This window comes from Bombina bombina, chromosome 4 (assembly GCF_027579735.1).
Source record: "Bombina bombina isolate aBomBom1 chromosome 4, aBomBom1.pri, whole genome shotgun sequence".
NCBI classification, from domain to species: domain Eukaryota; kingdom Metazoa; phylum Chordata; class Amphibia; order Anura; family Bombinatoridae; genus Bombina; species Bombina bombina.
The window spans coordinates 360,490,976-360,513,319 of record NC_069502.1 but is presented as its reverse complement, the minus strand read 5'-3'; the positions used below and the strand labels follow the sequence as shown (position 1 = coordinate 360,513,319).

Here is a 22,344-nt window from a genome sequence, read left to right as displayed (position 1 = left end):
TTGCTGAGCCCTGCAAGATTATGTACCTGATAAGGAAATATGCATTTACCATATTACCAGTCATCTGGGACATAATTCATATCCCATGCATTTTATAAGACTGCTAACTACATTTAACAAGTGTTACTGAGATGACTGGATTTCCGTGTTGTCGTGTACAGATATTACTGATTTCTCTCTTTTTTTTTTTTTCTTTTTTTTATTGCGTATTTACTACCTGGATGCATGCATAGCTATCTGATATTTTTTTTTTTTGTCTCTGCATGAATTAGCTGTCTATATAGGCAGTTATCTGATGCGTTATATCATCAATATTATTGCCATAGTTTTGTGAAACAGTAACAAACCTGATTTAATTTGTTAGCTAATCATCTTTGCATCCATATGAGGCTAAAAAATTTTGTTTCATAGAGGTGAATAAAAATATAATTAAAGGGACAGTCTACTCCAGAATTTTTGTTTTAAAATATAGATAATCCCTTTATTAGATAAAATTATATTTAAACAGGAGCGCTGTAGGTAAAGGTGGATGTGAAACAAAATATCAAAATTAGGGCAGGTGATAAAATTACAAAAGATACGTGTTAAAACATCAATGTTAATAAAAATATTGGGATAGTGACAGAAGCTTAGTGATATTCGTGCATATTGTGAATAATCAAAAAAAAAAAAGGGCTTTATGAAGCAAAGTAAACTGAAATAAACAGTGACAAGTGTGATTTAGCAAGGCTCTGCCTAAAAGTATTTAATGCAACATATGTAGATACAGAATAAAAACAATATATACTAAAAACGGACGTCTCCGTATAAAACAAAATATGCCAATACACCGACAATGTCAAAATGTATCTCCTTATGGCCAGAGACGGGATAAAACAGTCCAGATAAAAGTTAATATGTGGATAGATGATGCAGGCTTACCCCCAAACAATTGCGGCTCTCGATAAAAGCAAAGAAGAAATTACCGCCGTAGCGGAAGTGACGTCACTTATAGGGGCGCTGGCCTGACTGAGCACTCCGATTGGTTCCTGTTACGATCGCTCTCAGGTTTCAGCTTCTTAGCTCACAGTGGCAGGTATCCGCTCTTTATGTGCTCAGATGCACGCAGGATACTGATAACGGCTGTTTTGTATTGAATGCAACTGTTTAAAGTAGATGCAAGAGTTCCATTTGTAACCTTCAATAAGGCTTATAGTATCGGTACACAAACAGGTACCAGGAGGATGCAAAAAATTTTAAAGTTCCACAGATGACAAGCAGCATCAATCTGTAACAGCAACTGGTAGCTGTGAAATACTTCTTCAAATTAGAAGTTGGCAACAAGAAGTATTTCACAGCTACCAGTTGCTGTTACAGATTGATGCTGCTTGTCATCTGTGGAACTTTAAAAATTTTTGCATCCTCCTGGTACCTGTTTGTGTACCGATACTATAAGCCTTATTGAAGGTTACAAATGGAACTCTTGCATCTGCTTTAAACAGTTGCATTCAATAAAAAATATGTATTGGCATATTTTGTTTTATACGGAGACGTCCGTTTTTAGTATATATTGTTTTTATTCTGTATCTACATATGTTGCATTAAATACTTTTAGGCAGAGCCTTGCTAAATCACACTTGTCACTGTTTATTCATAAAGCCCTTTTTTTTTTTTTTTTTTTTTTTTGATTATTCACAATATGCACGAATATCACTAAGCTTCTGTCACTATCCCAATATTTTTATTAACATTGATGTTTTAACACGTATCTTTTGTAATTTTATCACCTGCCCTAATTTTGATATTTTGTTTCACATACACCTTTAGCTACAGCGCTCCTGTTAAAATATAATTTTATCTGTTTTTTACATGCCTATATTAGGGACTTTTTAGGTATATCAGGAGTTTGGTGTTTTACTCTGCGCTTTTTAATCCCTTTATTACCCATTCCCTAGTTTTGCATAACCAACACAGTTATATAAATATAATTTTTACCTCTGATTACCTTGTATCTAAGCCTCTGCAAACTGCCCCCTTATTTCAGTTCTTTTGACGCATGCATTTTAGCCAATCAGTGCTGGCTCCTAGGAACTCCACGTGCGTGAGCAGTGTTATCTATGTGACACACAGGAACTAACACCCTCTAGTGGTGAAAAACTGTCAAAATGCCCTGAGAGAAGAGGCGACCTTCAAGGGCTTAGAAATTGGCATATGAACCTCCTAGGTTTAGCTTTATACTTAGAATACCAAGAGAACAAAGCAAAATTGGTTATAAAAGTAACTTGGAAAATTGTTTAAAATTGACATGCCCTATCTGAATTATTAAACTTTATTTTGGACTAGACATCCCTTTGTAGCAACTCCACAGGTGGCAATATCATTTATTTAGTACTTTTTTTTTTTTTTTTTAAGACTACCACCTTTATGGGACTGAAAGGAATTTACTGCAAGAACAAATTTGCTACTCCCAATTTAAGGTTATCGGTGTCTCTCCCCAACCTCCCTCCCCCAATAAGTATTTATCAGTCTTTTCACCCTTTAAATAGTCTATTTTACAATGTGAATAATATTTATGCATTCTATATAATTTAATGTGCATTAATATGTAACCTGTGTGTTTGTTTTTTATTATATAGCTAGAACATGTTAATCTTTCTGCGGCTCAGACGCTCCGGGCAGCATTTATAAAGGTAAGCCTTGCAATGGCCAATATAAAACATATTGCTGTTGAGCATGGGTACAAAAGAGCTAATTATAACCCAAAAGTGCTAATAGAGCAGTTCTAGTCCACAAGCAACTTTTGTTTAGATTTTTGGTTTAATTGCTTTACCTCAAAGTATAGCACCCGATGCCCTGCATAAAGTCTAAGAGCCAATCTGTCCTTTCTGCATAACCAGGAGGTACAGCAGATGACTGGCCCCTCTACGAAAAGTGTGTTTGAAAAGATTGGGGACTTTCAGTGTGTTACTATAGCATCCAGCCAGGTGCAAACAAAACATGTTAAAGCATTGTACATAAGGTTTTTTTTTTTTTTTTTTTTTTTTTTCATTAGGTGTTGAGAGTCCACATGCTGTAACATTTGGGATTAAACTCCCTCTACCAGGAGGCAGGCAAAAATAACCCAACACATCAAAAGCTTTAATCCCTCCCATTTCCTGATTCCCCTCAGTCTTAATTTATGCCTTCACAGGAGAAAAGGCAAATGGTGCATTGCTGGAAAGAAGTTTCTGAAAGGGGTACTCAAAATGCAGGGAGGCTGCTATCACCCTCAGAGGACAGATAATAGGTCAGAGGGATGATTAGGTGTACCATGGCTGGTGAGTGTAATTCTCTTGTTCCTCAGTGGTCACTGGGACTGTTCCTTAGTCACCTACTGCTGGGTATATCCTGTTCAGTATCCTGAGTTGGTGATTACCCAGTGGGATGTGGCTTTACTACTGGACACAGGTAAGTTCAGCAGCTGTGTGAATGACTGTACACTCACAGCCCATATTTTGGCAAAGTAGTACATAAGGGGAGGGGGTCCTTTATGGCCAAGGAGACTTTTATGATTGTGGGACATTCTTATGGTTGCCAATGTTTAGGACAGAGAGCCACACTCACAGGCTGCTTAGCATTAGTCAGATCAGTGAGCTCACATTGTGATGGTGTGTATATGTTTATGTATATATGTATATATCTGCCGTTATCTTCAGCGTGTTAGCCTGGGGTTAGAGTTTGTGGATGGATTGCACTGGTGATGCCAACAATGTTTAATTTTTAGCGTGGTGAGAGGCTGTGTGCTGCCTTTTGGGTGGGGGGTTAAGATTCTTTTACTCAGTGTGTAAAACTGGTTTGTCCTCCTTTTTAGCTGACGCCATACTGATGTACCGTCGGTCGGACCTTCCCATATGTGGCATTGTTGGGTGTGATTACAAACTACCTACATAGTAACAAATGGCCATCCAATTGAATATTAACCTTAAATTGCTAGATTACATATAAACAAACAAAAGATCTGCCTTGCTAACCATATTAATAATCAATTGGTTAATTCGTCCATATTAAAGAAAAGCCAAATTTAAAGGGGTATGCAATAGTCAAACTTCAAGGGACAGTCTACTCAAAATTAAACTTTCAAGATACGTATAGGACGTGCATTTTTTGAAAACCTTTTTTTATTTATTAAAAAAAAATGCTAATGGTAGAAAGAAGTGCACGTCCATGCAGTTTGTAAACGGGACACCCAAGAGGTTGTTTTGAAAGTTTTACAGATTGAAATCATTCCCAAATCTTGTGGTATCAATAGATTCACCCTTTTGAGACAAAGGGAGACTTTTTGGATTTGGAACTTGCACACTTCAGTCCCATTTGGTCTCAATGAAAATATAGATATGATTAAGCTCTACACCAGCACGAAACGTTTCAGGGGTTACCTGCCTTGTTTACCTGCATATTAGATATTTGCTGTTTTTCACCTAAAAAGTTATTTTACAGTTTACTCTTCGAGTGCACGGATCCCTTCTTCCGTTTTTTCAAAATATAGAGATGTTTTTCTTTTAACGCTTAGGCTAAATTGGAACTTTTTTTCACATAATTGGCGGTTATCACTATTTATGTATAGTATATGAATTTAGATTAGGTGTTGCACTTCCTTCTACCATTAGCATTTTATATTTCTTTCATGTAATTGGCAAGAGTCCATGAGCTAGTGACGTATGGGATATACAATCCTACCAGGAGGGGCAAAGTTTCCCAAACCTCAAAATGCCTATAAATACACCCCTCACCACACCCACAATTCAGTTTTACAAACTTTGCCTCCTATGGAGGTGGTGAAGCAAGTTTGAGCTAAGATTTCTACGTTGACATGCGCTTCTCAGCATTTTAAAGCCTGATTCCTCTCAGAGTACAGCGAATGTCAGAGGGATGTGAAGGGAGTATCACCTATTGAATGCAATGATTTCCCTAATGGGGGTCTATTTCATAGGTTCTCTGTTCTCCTACCTCCCTTTTCAGATCGACAATATACTCTCATATACCATTACCTCTACTGATAACTGTTTCAGTACTGGTTTGGCTATCTGCTATATGTGGATGGGTGTCTTTTGGTAAGTATATTTTCATTACTTAAGACACCCTCAGCTATGGTTTGGCACTTTATGCATTTATATAAACTTCTAAATATATGTATTGTACTTATATTTGCCAAGAGTCAGGTTCATGTATTTCCTTGTGCAGACTGTCAGTTTCATATTTGGGAAAAATAAACATATTAAGAAATTTTTTTTCTTACCTGGGGTTTTAGTCTTTTTTTTTTTTTTTTTTTTTTTTTCTGATTGACTACATTTTTCTTACAAATTGCGGGCAGTACAAGGCTCGCGGGTGCGCCAAATGCTAGACTTTATTGCATCATTCTTGGCGCGAGAATTTTTTGGCGCGAAAGTACGTCTGTTGACTCAAGTTAGTCATTTCCGGTGTCGTAGTTGACGTCGAGTCTTACACATGGTTGCGTCGTTGGTGACGCAAGTGTGTCATTTCCGGATGTTGTTGGCGCCAAAATGTTTTCTCAGTTACGTTGTGCGTTATACTTGACGCCAAATTTTTCATTTATTTATTACCCCATTGCTATTTGCCTCTTGCCTTTTTCTTTGTCAGAGGGCTATGCTGTTTGAATTTTTTCCCATTCCTGAAACTGTCGTTTAAGGAAATTGATAATTTTGCTTTATATGTTGGTTTTTTTCTCTTACATTTTGCAAGATGTCTCAATCTGATCCTGCCTCAGAAGTATCTGTTTGAAGTTTGCTGCCTGACATCGGTTCTACCAAAGCTAAGTGCATTTGTTGTAAGATTGTGGAAATTATATCTCCTAATGTCATTAGTAATAGTTGTCATGATAAACTTTTACATGCAGAGAATGTATCCATCAGTAATAGTACATTGCCAGTTGCAGTTCCTTCAACTTCTAATGTGCATGATATACCTGTAAATTTTAAAGAATTTCTTACTGATTCTATTCAGAAGGCTTTGTCTGCATTTCCGCCTTATAATAAACGTAAAAGGTCTTTTAAAACTTCTCATTTAGTTGATGAAATTTCAAATGACCGACAACATAATGACTTATCCTCCTCTGATGAGGATCTATCTGATTCAGATCCTTCCTCAGATATTGACACTGAAAAATCTACTTATTTGTTTTAAATCGAGTATATTCGTTCTTTGTTAAAAGAAGTGTTAATTACTTTGGATATTGAGGAAGCTAGTCCTCTTCACATTAAGACTAGTAAACGTTTAAATGCTGTTTTTAAACCTCCTGTGGTTACTCCAGAGGTTTTTCCTATTCCTGATGCTATTTCTGATATGATTTCTAAGGAATGGGATAAGCCAGGTACTCCTTTTAATTCCTTCTTCAAGGTTTAAAAAATTGTATCCTTTACCAGCAATTTCTATAGAGTTTTGGGAAAAGATCCCCAAAGTTGATGGGGCCTTTCAAGTTCTGAGCTTGGAAGAACAGGGTCCCTGTTTGGCCGGTCCTGCGGGTGCGCCTGTTCTTCATAGGCGATAACCTGCGGGTTACCTTATCTTTTTTTTATTTTTATCCGGTTAGGATTGTTTTTATTTGGTTAAAGCTCATGTTGGTTTATATTTCCTTAGGGAATTCTATCTGGAATCGATACTCGCGATTGATTGCACTGTTATTTCTTAGGAAGTTTTGTTCTGGACGTGTTTTAGTTCTAGGTTTGTCTGCTGTTTATTTCTCCCTCTAGGTGGGATTCTATGCGGCCTTGACAGTGAGGGCCCTTGGTTTTGGACTGGTCCTGATTGGGTTTAGGTCCTCCCGTCTTGAGGCCTAATCAGACACGTGGAGCTGGTTTGACTGGCTGGTCAGGTTAGGGCGCCGAGTGCTTCACATTATGTGTGTTATTTTTTGTTTTTCTTTGCTAAGTTTCAGCTTAGCATTCTGAGAGGACCTGAGGGTCCGTGAGGCATGGGGGATTGGTTCAGTCCTCATTTCATGTTGGTCGTCTGGGACTAGAAGTTCTACTGCAACACGCTCAATTGATTCCATTTTTTGTCGGGTCTTGGAGTGTCTCCTTCCCCGCGTGGGTTGGAGGCTGGGAGGCCTTCGGACCTCCTTGCTGCAGGTTCCTGGCGGTCTTGCCTTCAGGGACTCTTTGGAATTGTCCCTGTTAGGTCTCGTTCCTTTTTGAGATTCTCTTCCTTCGGGTCGAGACTTCTGGACTTTGTCTGTTTTCTACTTGATAGTTTTTGCAGTCTAATAGGAAGTGAGGGCCGTGTGGCTTTTTCCTACTTCTGGGAGTTAGTCGTCTCCATATCAGGGATGATGGCTTGTGCTGTCGTCTCCTCCAAGCTTCGTTTAGGGGTTTTTCTACCAGAAATTTGGGATGCTCTGCATTCTTCTTCCTTGGGTGTGGTCCTCTGGTTATGTATCCTGAGAGGACTATGGAGATTAGCCTTTGTTCTACTCTCTCTACCTTCAGGTGACTCTGTCCTTGTTTTTTCCCGTGGTCTTGGACTTCCTGTGTGTTGTCTTTGACGCCCTTGGATTTTTAAGTATTTGCGCCAGACTGTTGTGCCCTTGCTCATTTTTGGTGGACTCCTGCAAGGGGTGTCTCTTTACCTTTGGGCTGGGGATTACGAGTGAGTCTTGTTCCCGTTGTCCGGTTATCTTCCTCTGTGAGGTCTGATTCCTTCAGACAAGGTATTTTGTGTTCCCTGGGGTGGTGGTTGTTAACGATCTGGGGCCCGGGCTCAGGGTTTTTGTCTTGGATCCTTATGGATGCCTGGAGACTTAAGATCCTGTGGACTGGCTCGGGGCAACCCATTTTTTCCCGGGAACACAGGCTTAGGATTAATGGCTAGCTCGTTGAGCCTGCAAGCAGCTGAGCCAGGATTTGCGTTCTCTTTCGGGTGCTACCATGTTTCTTATGGCCTGTTTTTTTGTCCTTGGAAGGTGTCCCGCAATGGTTTAGTTGTAGCCTTTGCGGGCTTGTAAGCTGATAGTTGAGAGTTTAATTCCAGCTATGGCTACATGTTCTCACAGTGCATGTCCTTTCACTTTGTGGTGGTTCTGTGATACAATAGTTTGCACATGGACTTTTATGAAGTGTGTTCGGGGAGTTTTTTGTCTGTTGGATCAACAGTGATGTTTGGATGAATTTCATTCGGTCCGTGGTTTGATCAGACTGATTTTCTTGTGTTGTGGGCATGTGCGCTGTCCTTTTATCTGTGCTCTCCTCTTTGAGGGGGTAGTTTGTCTCCCTTTAAAAGGTGGGGGTTTTCCTCTCTCTCAGGAGGGTCGTTTTCCTGCCTTGTGTGCAGGAGGTTGGAACAGGTGCTAGGGGATAGCGGGCTGCTGTTCTGGGGCCTGTTCTGTTCCAACTATGGAAGTTGCAGTCTTCATGTTGTGACTGTTATAGAGAGTTGTTCCAGGTCTTCTCAGGGAGCTACTGCACTTTTCTCTGCTCAGGTCCTAGGGGGTTCTCCTTGGGAGTACCTATATTGGAAGAGCGGATTGGCTTAGCCCAAGCTCTGTTGGGGTGGGTGAGTTCCTCCTATTCTTTCCAATCCCTGAGGGCTTGTGGTTGGGTTTTTTTTTCTGTTCCCCCTTTCTTTCAGACGTGCTTGTTGCTTGTGCTGGTCTGGTGTTTGGAGCAGGATCTGTTGCTCTGCTGCTTTGTCCTCGGGTCTTCAAGGTATGGTGAGCCTCTTTGAGGGCTCTGTGTCTTCTCCACGTTCAGGATATGTGGGAAGGACTGGCGGCTCTTGGATAGCCTGTGACGTGTCCACTGCTTAGTGGCTATTTAGCAGGCTGACGGTTTGGAACCTATCTGCAACTACTCTTTACTTGCCCTGCAGGTTTTCAAATTTCAACGTTCTCTTGGATGACTGTAGCATGCATGCAGGGTTTTGTCTCAGGTGTTTACCTTTGTGCCGCACATGGATTTGGTTCTGAAGATTTAGATATTCTGAGCGACCTTTGTGACTCTGGGGACTTTCGTCTTCAGTTGTCTTTTTATGGTGTGGTTGCACTGTGTTTGGGAGAAGATCTCTTTTCTGTTTCAGATTCCCGGTCCTACTCCGTGGTTTCTGTACAATCTGGAGTCTGGGCGTTGCCTCCCCTTGTTTCTTCGAGACTGTTGGGTCTTTGTGAGCTTGGCTTGGTTTCTCGAGTTTTTGCCTTGTATTTTTATTTAAGACCCGTTGTAACCTATTTAGGGTTTTTCTGTCCTTGATGGATGTTCATCAGTGTCTTCCCTTTGTGGGAGACTACGGTAGTCTGATATCTCTCTCTCTTTCTTTCTTTCTTTCTTTCTCGTTGGGACCGACTGCTTGGCGACGGTTACTCCTGGAGGCTTGTTGGCTCAGTCGGTCTAATTCCTGCGGTCTCTAGCAAGGCTTGTGGACTATATGTGGGTTAGTGTCATTGAGTTCCTTTTCGGATGAAGCGGGTTTTTGTTGGGTAGGGGTTTTCAGACCTGTTGCCCTCAGAATGGGCCGCCTTTTGAACCCCCCCACCCCATTTTATATAGCTTGGATATTTTCCCAAAAGTTATGAATGCAGCTGTGGACTTTTTCCAATTATGAAGAAAAACTTAAATTATGCATACCTGATAATTTTCTTTTCTTCTGATGGAAAGAGTTCACAGCTCCCCGCCCGTAATTTTTCTGTGGGGCATCTGTTATTTTTATTCTTCTGGCACCTTTTCACCATGATGTTTCTTCTACTGTTCCTTATTCCTCCGCAGAATGACTGGGGAATGGGGGAAGTGGGAGAGTTTTATTTAAGCCTTTGACTGGGGTGTCTTTGCCTCCTCCTGATGGCCAGGTTCTGAATTCCCAAAAGTAATGAATGCAGCTGTGGACTCTTTCCATCTGAAGAAAAGAGAATTATCAGGTAACATAATTTAAGTTTTTCTCCTGATTAGCTGGTGAATGGGCAATGGATGTAAACTTTGGATGTTCTATGTTTGTTAATCAGACTCCAAACTTGTTTGTTTTGCTCAGAGAGAGTTCTTATCTCTCTGAAGAACATAGTATGTAATTGAAAACTTTAACTCTAAAATGGGATGTTCTTTGCATCATATTAGCCAGTTAAAGGAAATACCTATTAATTAGGCTAAAATATAATTGCACAGTTTCTACTTCTTGAAGCAGATACAACCTCTGCAAACTCTGTGGAGTTTGAAACTCTGTAAGTTCAATGTTCTGCAGGAAGTTTTTTTGCTTTAAAGTGTAATTGTTCAGCATCATGTGTGTTTCTCCAACATAGGTGTGTCCGGTCCACGGCGTCATCCTTACTTGTGGGATATTCTCTTCCCCAACAGGAAATGGCAAAGAGCCCGGCAAAGAGCCCAGCAAAGCTGGTCACATGATCCCTCCTAGGCTCCGCCTACCCCAGTCATTCTCTTTGCCGTTGTACAGGCAACATCTCCACGGAGATGGCTTAGAGTTTTTTAGTGTTTAACTGTAGTTTTTATTATTCAATCAAGAGTTTGTTATTTTAAAATAGTGCTGGTATGTACTATTTACTCAGAAACAGAAAAGAGATGAAGATTTCTGTTTGTATGAGGAAAATGATTTTAGCACCGTAACTAAAATCCATGGCTGTTCCACACAGGACTGTTGAGAGCAATTAACTTCAGTTGGGGGAACAGTGTGCAGTCTCTTACTGCTTGAGGTATGACACATTCTAACAAGACGATGTAATGCTGGAAGCTGTCATTTTCCCTATGGGATCCGGTAAGCCATGTTTATTAAGATAGTAAATAAGGGCTTCACAAGGGCTTATTAAGACTGTAGACTTTTTCTGGGCTAAATCGATTCATTGTTAACACATATTTAGCCTTGAGGAATCATTTATTCTGGGTATTTTGATATGATTATATCGGCAGGCACTGTTTTAGACACCTTATTCTTTAGGGGCTTTCCCTAATCATAGTCAGAGCCTCATTTTCGCGCCGGTATGGCGCACTTGTTTTTGAGGACAGCATGGCATGCAGCTGCATGTGTGTGGAGCTCTGATACATAGAAAAGTCTTTCTGAAGGCATCATTTGGTATCGTATTCCCCTTTGGGCTTGGTTGGGTCTCAGCAAAGCAGATTCCAGGGACTGTAAAGGGGTTAAATATAAAAACGGCTCCGGTTCCGTTATTTTAAGGGTTAAAGCTTCCAAATTTGGTGTGCAATACTTTTAAGGCTTTAAGACACTGTGGTGAAATTTTGGTGAATTTTGAACAATTCCTTCATACTTTTTCGCAATTGCTGTAATAAAGTGTGTTTAGTTTAAAATTTAAAGTGACAGTAACGGTTTTATTTTAAAACGTTTTTTGTGCTTTGTTATCAAGTTTATGCCTGTTTAACATGTCTGAACTACCAGATAGATTGTGTTCTGACTGTGGGGAAACCAAGGTTCCTTCTCATTTAACTATATGTATTTTACATAAAAAAAATTTAGTGAAAATGATGCCCAAGATGATTCCTCAAGTGAGGGGAGTAAGCATGGTACTGCATCATCCCCTCCTTCTTCTACACCAGTCTTGCCCATACAGGAGGCCCCTAGTACATCTAGTGCGCCAATACTCCTTACTATGCAACATTTAACGGCTGTAATGGATAATTCTATCAAAAACATTTTAGCCAATATGCCCACTTATCAGCGAAAGCGCGACTGCTCTGTTTTAGAAAATTCTGTAGAGCATGAGAACGCTGATGATATGGTTTCTGAAGGGCCCCTACACCAGTCTGAGGGGGCCAGGGAGGTTTTGTCTGAGGGAGAAATTTCAGATTCAGGAAACATTTCTCAACAAGCTGAACCTGATGTGATTACTTTTAAATTTAAGTTGGAACATCTCCGCGCTCTGCTTAAGGAGGTGTTATCCAATTTGGATGATTGTGATTATCTGGTCATTCCAGAACCACTATGTAAAATGGAAAAGTTCTTAGAGGCCCCGGGGCCCCCCGAAGCTTTTCCTATATCCAAGCGGGTGGCGTACATTGTTAGTAAAGAATGGGACAGGCCCGGTATACCTTTAGTACCTCCCCCCATATTTATAAAATTGTTTTCCTATAGTCGACCCCAGAAAGGACTGATGGCAGACAGTCCCCAAGGTCGAGGGGGCGGTTTCTACTCTACACAAGCGCGCCACTATACCCATAGAAGATAGTTGTGCTTTCCAAGATCCTATGGATAAAAAATTAGAAGGTCTGCTAAAGATGTTTGTTCAGCAAGGTTCCCTTCTACAACCAATTGCATGCATTGTCCCTGTCACTGCAGCCGCGTGTTTCTAGTTTGATGAGCTAGGAAAGGCGATTATTAGTAATTCTTCTTCTTATGAGGAGATTATGGACAGAATTCGTGCTCTTAAATTGGCTAATTCTTTCACCCTAGACGCCACCTTGCAATTGGCTAGGTTAGCGGCGAAAAAATTCTGGGTTTGCTATTGTGGCGCAGAGCGCTTTGGTTAAAATCTTGGGCAGCGGATGCGTCTTCCAAGAACAAATTGCTTGACATTCCTTTCAAGGGGAAAACACTCTTTGGCCCTGACTTGAAAGAGATTATCTCTGATATCACTGGGGGCAAGGGCCACGCCCTTCCTCAGGATAGGTCTTTTCAAGACCAAAAATAAACCTAAGTTTCGTCCCTTTCGCAGAAACGGATCAGCCCCAAGGGCTACGTCCTCTAAGCAGGAAGGTAATACTTCTCAAGCCAATCCAGCCTGGCGACCTATGCAAGGCTGGAACAAAGGAAAGCAGGCCAGGAAACCTGCCACTGCTACCAAGACAGCATGAAATGCGGGCCCCCGATCCGGGACCGGATCTGGTGGGGGGCAGACTCTCTCTCTTCGCTCAGGCTTGGGCAAGAGATGTTCTGGATCCTTGGGCGCTAGAAATAGTCTCCCAAGGTTATTCTCTGGAGTTCAAGGGGCTTCCTCCAAGGGGGAGGTTCCACAGGTCTCAGTTGTCTTCAGACCACATAAGAAGACAGGCATTCTTACATTGGGTAGAAGACCTGCTAAAAATGGGAGTGATTCATCCTGTTCCATTAGGAGAACAAGGGATGGGGTTCTACTCCAATCTGTTCATAGTTCCCAAAAAAGAGGGAACGTTCAGACCAATCTTAGATCTCAAGATCTTGAACAAGTTTCTCAAGGTTCCATCGTTCAAGATGGAAACCATTCGAACACTTCTTCCTTCCATCCAGGAAGGTCAATTCATGACCAAGGTGGATTTCAAGGATGCGTATCTACATATTCCTATCCACAAGGAACATCATCGGTTCCTAAGGTTTGCATTCCTGGACAAGCATTTCCAGTTCGTGGCATTTTCTTTCGGATTAGCCACTGCTCCTAGGATTTTCTCATAGGTACTAGGGTCCCTTCTGGCGGTGCTAAGACCAAGGGGCATTGCTGTAGTACCTTACTTGGACGACATTCTGATTCGAGCGTCGTCCCTTCCTCAAGTAAAGGCTCACACGGACATTGTCCTGGCCTTTCTCAGATCTCACGGATGGAAAGTGAACGTGGAAAAGAGTTCTCTATCTCCGTCAACGAGGGTTCCCTTCTTGGGAACTATAATAGACTCCTTAGAAATGAGGATTTTTCTGACAGAAGCCAGAAAAACAAAACTTCTAGACTCTTGTCGGATACTTCATTCCGTTCCTCTTCCTTCCATAGCGCAGTGCATGGAAGTGATAGGTTTGATGGTAGCCGCAATGGACATAGTTCCTTTTGTGCGCATTCATCTAAGACCATTACAACTGTTCATGCTCAGTCAGTGGAATGGGGACTATTCAGACTTGTCTCCGAAGATACAAGTAAATCAGAGGACCAGAGACTCATTCCGTTGGTGGCTGTCCCCGGACAACCTGTCACAAGGGATGACCTTCCGCAGACCAGAGTGGGTCATTGTCACGACCGACGCCAGTCTGATGGGCTGGGGCGCGGTCTGGGGATCCCTGAAAGCTCAGGGTCTTTGGTCTCGGGTAGAATCTCTTCTACCGATAAATATTTGGAACTGAGAGCGATATTCAATGCTCTCAAAGCTTGGCCTCAGCTAGCGAGGGCCAAGTTCATACATCAACCATCAGGGGGGAACAAGGAGTTCCCTAGCGATGGAAGAAGTGACCAAAATCATTCTATGGGCGGAGTCTCACTCCTGCCACCTGTCTGCTATCCACATCCCAGGAGTGGAAAATTGGGAAGCGGATTTTCTGAGTCGTCAGACATTGCATCCGGGGGAGTGGGAACTCCATCCGGAAATCTTTGCCCAAGTCACTCAACCGTGGGGCATTCCAGACATGGATCTGATGGCCTCTCGTCAGAACTTCAGAGTTCCTTACTACGGGTACAGATCCAGGGATCCCAAGGCGGCTCTAGTGAATGCACTAGTAGCACCTTGGACCTTCAAACTAGCTTATGTGTTCCCGCCGTTTCCTCTCATCCCCAGGCTGGTAGCCAGGATCAATCAGGAGAGGGCGTCGGTGATTTTGATAGCTCCTGCGTGGCCACGCAGGACTTGGTATGCAGATCTGGTGAATATGTCATCGGCTCCACCATGGAAGCTACCTTTGAGAGACCTTCTTGTTCTAGGTCCGTTCGACCCACTCCAGCTGACTGCTTGGAGATTGAACGCTTGATCTTATCAAAGCGAGGGTTCTCAGATTCTGTTATTAATACTCTTGTTCAGGCCTGAAAGCCTGTAACCAGAAAAATTACCACATAATTTGGTATATCTGTTGGTGTGAATCTGCAGGATTCCCTTGGGACAAGGTTAAGATTCCTAAGAGTCTATCCTTCCTTCGAGAAGGATTGGAAAAAGGATTATCTGCAAGTTCCTTGATGGGACAGATTTCTGCCTTGTCTGTGTTACTTCACAAAAAGCTGGCAGCTGTGCCAGATGTTCTAGCCTTTGTTCAGGCTCTGGTTAGAATCAAGCCTGTTTACAAAATTTTGACTCCTCCTTGGAGTCTCAACCTAGTTCTTTCAGTTCTTCAGGGGGTTCCGTTTGAACCCTTACATTCCGTTGATATTAAGTTATTATCTTGGAAAGTTTTGTTTTTGGTTGCAATTTCTTCTGCTAGAAGAGTTTCAGAATTATCTGCTCTGCAGTGTTCTTCTCCTTATCTGGTGTTCCATGCAGATAAGGTGGTTTTGCGTACTAAACCTGGTTTTCTTCCAAAAGTTGTTTCTAACAAAAACAGTAACCAGGAGATAGTTGTGCCTTCTTGGTGTCCTAATCCAGTTTCAAAGAAGGAACGTTTGTTGCACAACTTGGATGTAGTTCGTGCTCTCAAATTTTACTTAGCAGCTACTAAGGATTTCAGACAAACTTTGTCTTTGTTTGTTGTTTATTCTGGTAAACGGAGAGGTCAAAAAGCAACTTCTACCTCTCTCTCCTTCTGGATTAAAAGCATTATCCGATTGGCTTATGAGACTGCCGGACGGCAGCCTCCTGAAAGAATCACAGCTCACTCCACTAGGGCTGTGGCTTCCACATGGGCCTTCAAGAACGAGGCTTCTGTTGATCAGATATGTAAGGCAGCGACTTGGTCTTCACTGCACACTTTTTCTAAATTTTACAAATTTGATACTTTTGCTTCTTCTGAGGCTATTTTTGGGAGAAAGGTTTTGCAAGCCGTGGTGCCTTCCATTTAGGTGACCTGATTTGCTCCCTCCCTTCATCCGTGTCCTAAAGCTTTGGTATTGGTTCCCACAAGTAAGGATGACGCCGTGGACCGGACACACCTATGTTGGAGAAAACAGAATTTATGTTTACCTGATAAATTACTTTCTCCAACGGTGTGTCCGGTCCACGGCCCGCCCTGGTTTTTTTTTAATCAGGTCTGATAATTTATTTTCTTTAACTACAGTCACCACGGTAACATATGGTTTCTCCTATGCAAATATTCCTCCTTAACGTCGGTCGAATGACTGGGGTAGGCGGAGCCTAGGAGGGATCATGTGACCAGCTTTGCTGGGCTCTTTGCCATTTCCTGTTGGGGAAGAGAATATCCCACAAGTAAGGATGACGCCGTGGACCGGACACACCGTTGGAGAAAGTAATTTATCAGGTAAACATAAATTCTGTTTTTGTAAATGGTTTTATTTCTGCCTGCCTTAGTGCCCACTGCTTTGTAGCTCTTAGCTGATGAGAGCTACTAACGTGAACCATAATAAATGGAAAATAAATCCTACTTCCCTGAATTTCTATTTTTTTTTTTCTTTACATAACATTGGAATAAGGCCAGAAAAAGTAGGCATCTTTATAAAAAATGAACAAAATCTCCTCTCAAAAGGGAAATACTCTTTTTTTTAAATTTAAGACAGGATATGTAAATATGGCAGTTTTACCAGACCTTTTAATGGGTGTTGCTACCTGGCTGATTTTACTTACCACCCAGGTAAAATCGTAGCCTATATTAAGCTAAACATTCGCTAATTAACATTTTTCAATGTTTATTGCACAAATTTATCTTTGCAATACAGCGTCCTTTTATTTTTTTTTAATTGGGGACAGCATCTCCCGTTTTGTAGACACTAAATCTTTACATGTATTTTTTTTTTTTGTCAATTTTTAAACAGCTAATGAAACTTTAAAAATGTAATCTGTTATTGGGAGGTCTAGGAGTACCAAATATTTTTAATTATTATCTCGCAATACACTTCTCCCGCATAGTGTCGTGGAATCAAACACATAGGCCTAAATTTTGGGTTGGAATTGACAATTACGCTCTTGTCCATGTCACGACTAGTGATCTTTGCTGGCTACCAAGCAGATACCGTCCCTGTACCACATTCTCTAATCCACTAATAGAAGAAACCTTAAGAATTTGGGATAAAATAATAGCCAAAAATAATAGAATCTCAACTCATTACTCTCCGCTCTTGCCACTTTTAAACAAAAATATATTTCCAGGATTATATTCTAAAAATCCAGCTGACACACAAAATATAATTACCAGAGTTCCAAGTTGTTCCCTACTGAGAGACGGTCAAATCCAAAACAATGTTGGAAATAAGATGAAATTGGAGCACCCTTAGATACCTGGTTCTCATACTTCCAGGTCAGACACTTTCTATTACATCATCCACATAAACATGACCTCCAGAGGCCATGTACTCCTTTTGAGAGAGTATGCCTACTCCCAGAAACTCCAACACCTGATATCGTTAACATATAAGATGTTACTGGAGTCAGATTCACAGAAACCTTTATCCCTTCGTTCACTCTGAGAAAGGGAGTTAAATCTTCAGATTAGTGATCCATCCTAGAAGTGTTGTTTTAAAATGATCAAAAAGTCATCTATATCTACCAGTATAGTGGAGACTAATTATAAACTACTTACCAGGTGGTATTTGACTCCGGTACGTCTACATAGAATTTATCCAACCGCCTCTCCTTTGTGCTGGAGGAGATGTGGGAATCATGGTACATTGTCTCATATTTGGTGGGACTGTCCCGTAATTTAAACCCTTCTGGGTTCAGGTTGAAGCTTATATCAATCTAAAACTTAATCAAACAATAGCTCTTGATCCACAAATGGTCCTGCTTCACAGAGTCCCACACTTACATTGTCAATACAAAACTGGACTGCTCCAATTAATGATAAACAGTGCTAAGAGACTTATACCACGCTTGTGGAAGAAGCCTCAAAGCCCTACTATACAACAATGGTTAGACGAAATCAAACATGTTATGGATTTAGAAGAAATGTATTACAGTTTTAATAACAAATCAGAGCATTTTACAAATATGCTTTTTTTGTGGAATCAAAACACACATTAACTTTACTAAGCTGAGTTTTATGAACAATTACTGAGTTCTCGATATAAAGAGGTTAGTTCGTACCTTTCATAGACTTCCTTGCCTACCTCCACTTCTTTCCTAACCCTCCCTTTCCCCCCCCTACTGATATAATCCAGAAATAGACATCTGCTATAACCAGTTATTTATCATTAAAGTGCTGTGTAAGTTAAAAGTTAATAATGATGGTATTGTGAAAAGATTTGATTTGAAGAATTCTGTACTATTCTTAGTGTGATTGTTCAAATGTCTGATTATTTGTAATTGGAATTCTTTCGGATCAATAAAAAATATTTAAACAAAAAAAAAATGTAATCTGTTATTCTCAGACTAATCTTGTCTTTTAATGCATCATTCTATCTAGCATGTATTTAGGGCTAGATTTATCAAAGGCATGTGCGCCTGAATTTATCATAAAAATAGAGGTAACTTTGTGCAGGCGAGCTGGGGCGTAATAATGATAAATTTCGCCTGTTGGAAACGGCATTTACTCCCTATTTATCACAGTACATCCCTATAAATATTTACGCCGCCATGTTTTGATTATTAAAAAAGTGTTTTTAAGTTAATATTTAGCTTATATTTATATTATATAATGTTTCTGTGCTGTTTTTTATATATGTTGATAATTTAAGATCGCAAAAAATAAATATATTAAAATATCGAGATATATATATATATATATATATATATATATATATATATATATATATATATATATATATATATATATATATATATATATATATATATATATATATATATATATATATAAACTGTTGGTACTCCTATGCGCCAGTGGAAGCGCAAATTTCTGGCAATAAGTCTCTTCTTGGTGCTGAGCCTTTGAAAAATTACTTAAAAGAAGAAAGTACTGCATCACAAGATGTAAAAGCATGTATTATAATGGTGTTCGCCTCTGCATGGCGAAATATACAACACGCAATTAAAGCCAAAATTTCAGTTCCCTATCGGCGCAAAGCAATAATAAATATGAAACTGGGCGTATTTGTAGGTTGGGCTGTTAAATTACGCCTATTACCAATGTAAATTGTAGCACTCGGGACCGTGCCTGTGCGCCTAGGCGAATGCATGCAGAGTGCATAGAAGTTTCTTTCAGATTTGTGCAATTATAGGCGCAGAGTGCTTTGATGAATATGACAATCAGTTTGTATGAGCTATTTTGGACGGAATTAAAGGAGAATGGCTTTGATAAATCTAGCCCTTAATGTTTAATGTTTTTCTTAAAGGGATACTAAACCCAATTTTTTTTTCTTTCATGATTCAGATAGAGCATGAGATTATAAGCAACTTTCTAATTTACTCCTATTATCATTTTTTTCTTTGTTCTCATGCTATTTTGATTTGAAAAAGCAGTACTGTAAGCTTTAGAGCCAACCCATTTTTTTTTGTTCAGACCTAGGTAGCACTTGCTGATTTGTGGCTAAATGTAGCAAACCAATTGGCAAGTGCTACCCAGGTGCTGAACTAAAAATGGGCCGGCTCCTAACCTTTCATTACTGCTTATTCAAATCAAGATAACATGAGAACAAAGAAATTGATAATATGAGTAAATTAGAAAGTTGCTTAAAATTGCGCGCTCTGTCTGAATCATGAAAGAAAAATTGGGGTTAGTATCCCTTTAAGCTGGGTATACATAGCATTGTTAGATATGACAAGGATAAAGTTATTGAGTAATAGTATACTATAAGTAATGGTAAACTTATTTTAGGTAATTTTTGTTTAATTTGCTTTAGTGAGAATGCATCTGCTTCTAATGTTCTAATCTAAAAAAATTGTTAATGTGTGTTTATAAAATCTACCTTTTGTATTAATTTATTTTGTTTGTTGTTTTTTCCTTTGTTTTACTCATTTAGGCAGAAAAAGAGAATCCAGGACTCACACAAGACATAATTACAAAAATTCTGGAAAAGAAAAGTGTAGAAGTGAATTTTACAGAGTCCCTTTTGCGTATGGCTGCTGATGATGTTGAAGGTGAGCAAAAAGTAAACCACTGTTCCATGCAAATAAATATTTTCAGGTGTTCGATTTGCTGTGGCTTACTTCTTTTCAATGAGTTCAAAATGGGCTGAGCTCTCTTCCACCCACCCTCCACTAGGAGGTTGATTTCTGCTGCTGCTATGTCTTATTAGTTTATATTTTCTATAGCCTGTACTGCTTTACTCAAAATGGTGGGTTCAACAGGCAATATCAAATAACCAAATTAAAGATAAATGTTAAAGCAAATCCAGTGTTTCTTCTAAGCTTGCCCGATTGCTAATTTATAAAGGTTCCAAAGCCCCCTTAGTATGGTATTTAAATTTTGGGATTTTGTTTGAATACATATTGTGTGTTTTGTTGGGGGGGGGTGTTCTAATGGTTTCTTATTGTAATCATTTTTTTTTTATTTATTTTTTTTATGTTTCAAGAATACATGATTGAAAGACCAGAACCAGAATTTCAAGAGTTGAATGAAAAGGCACGGGCACTTAAACAGATTTTAAGTAAAATTCCTGATGAAATCAATGACAGAGTGAGGTTTCTGCAAACAATTAAGTAAGTGATTTGTTTCATTATCTTTTTATAAGATTAGCTTTGTAATAGCATCTAAGATATTGAGATGGGTAATGTTTTTTGATTTAGTGTATATGTAAAATGCCTTTCTTTCATGTAATTGGCAAGAGTCCATGAGCTAGTGACGTATGGGATATACAATCCTACCAGAAGGGGCAAAGTTTACCAAACCTCAAATGCCTATAAATACTCACCACCCCCACAATTCAGTTTTACAAACTTTGCCTCCCTATGGAGGTGGTGAAGTAAGTTTGTGTTTGATTTTTCTTCTATGATAAGCGCTTCTCAGCATATTGAATCCCAATTCCTCTCAGAGTACAGTGTTTGTCAGAGGGATGTGAAGGGAGTATCGCTTTTTGATTTTATGGTTTTCTTTGCGGGAAATCTTTTCAAGGGTTCTCTGTTATTGGTTGTAGAGATTCATCTCCTACCTCCCTTTTCAGATCAACTATATACTCCTATATACCATTACCGCTGCTGATTCTTTTTCAGTACTGGTTTGGCTATCTGCTATATGTGGATGGGTGTCTTTCGGTAAGTACATATTGTTATTTAAGACACTCTCAGCTATGGTTTGGCGCTTTATGTATTTACTTATACATAGACCTGACTCATGGCAAATATATTTCCCTTTTGCAGTCTAAACAGTTTCAGTATAGGAATCGTGTTTGGGAAGTTTATTTAAACTTTTTTTTCTTACCTGGGGTTCAGTCTTTTTCAATTTGACTTTCATTTCTTGCGGGCAAATCTAGGCGAGCGAGGGAGTAAAATGCTGTTTTTTATTGTGTCATTCTTGACGCAAATTTTTTTTCTCTTGTAAGATGTATCGAGTCCACGGATTCATCCATACTTGTGGGATATTCTCCTTCCCTACAGGAAGTGGCAGAGAGAGCACCCACAGCAGAGCTGTCTATATAGCTCCTCCCTTAGCTCCACCCCCCAGTCATTCTCTCTGCCTGCTTAACTGCTAGGAAGGGTAAAGAGGAGTATGGTGACAAAAATGTTAGTTTTTATTTTCTCAAGCAAAAGTTTGTTATTTTAAATGGTACCGGTGTGTACTATTTACTCTCTGGCAGAAAAGGGATGAAGATTTCTGGAAGGAGGATGATGATCTTAGCATTTTGTAACTAAGATCCACTGCTGTTCTCAAAAGGGCTGAAGAGTACAGGAAAACTTCAGTTGGGGGAACAGTTTGCAGGCTAAACTGCATTAAGGTATGTTCAATATTTTTTTCTAGACAGACTGTTATTTCTAGAAAAGGCTGGCAATATACCCATGAGGGAAAGGTAAGGTGTATTCAGTAAAAGAGGAATCCAAGCTTGCATAAAGGGCTCATAGTTACTGGTGACACAAATAAGAAAAAAAACGTTTTGGTTTAGTTACAAATAAAACGTTTTTTTGAGGGACTTTAAGGGGTCTTTGTGGCTTGTTTAAGGGTTATTAAACCACATGGCTAATTTAAGAAACACTCTGTGGTGTTTTTTAGGCCCCATAACTTCGAGTGAGGTGGGAGGGGCCTATTTTCAGTTGCACAGTTTATTTACCTCAGAAGCATCCAGCTACTTCTCCAGAGATTCCTGCTGTATTTGAGGGCTGTAAAGAGGTTTTTTCTCCCCACAAATCGTTCCTAAAGGGCAGGTAGGCGCCACAGCAGAGCTGTGGCAAGGTGCTGAACGTTATTTTACCGGTTTTGAAGTTTTTTCAATCCGGTTTTTACATTAAGGGGTTAATTGTTTATTTGCATAGTTGTGAAAAGTTACTAAGGCTTTATGATGCTACTGTAAAAATTTTGTTATGTTTACTGCTTTTTTTTTACACTGTTTTGCAGAGTTTGTGCAGCTTTTTTTTCTCTTAAAGGCACAGTACCGTTTTTGTTTAAAGTGTTATTTACTTGATTAAAGTGTTTTCCAAGCTTGCTTGTTACATTACTAGCCTGTTTAACATGTCTGACACCAAGGAGAATCCTTGTTCTATGTGTTTAGAAGCC

At 39.8% G+C, this 22,344-nt stretch overlaps 1 protein-coding gene across 1 annotated transcript in view; it reads left to right on the top strand.

Annotated features, from left to right (window-relative positions):
- Positions 1-22,344, top strand: part of PDCD10 (programmed cell death 10) — a 167,182-nt gene that overhangs the window by 39,922 nt on the left and 104,916 nt on the right. Inside the window, exons 3-5 of the mRNA XM_053710112.1 lie at positions 2,616-2,669; positions 19,661-19,778; positions 20,213-20,339. Of these exons, the coding sequence (XP_053566087.1) occupies positions 2,616-2,669; positions 19,661-19,778; positions 20,213-20,339 (299 nt within the window). The remainder of the gene's footprint in view (positions 1-2,615; positions 2,670-19,660; positions 19,779-20,212; positions 20,340-22,344) is intronic.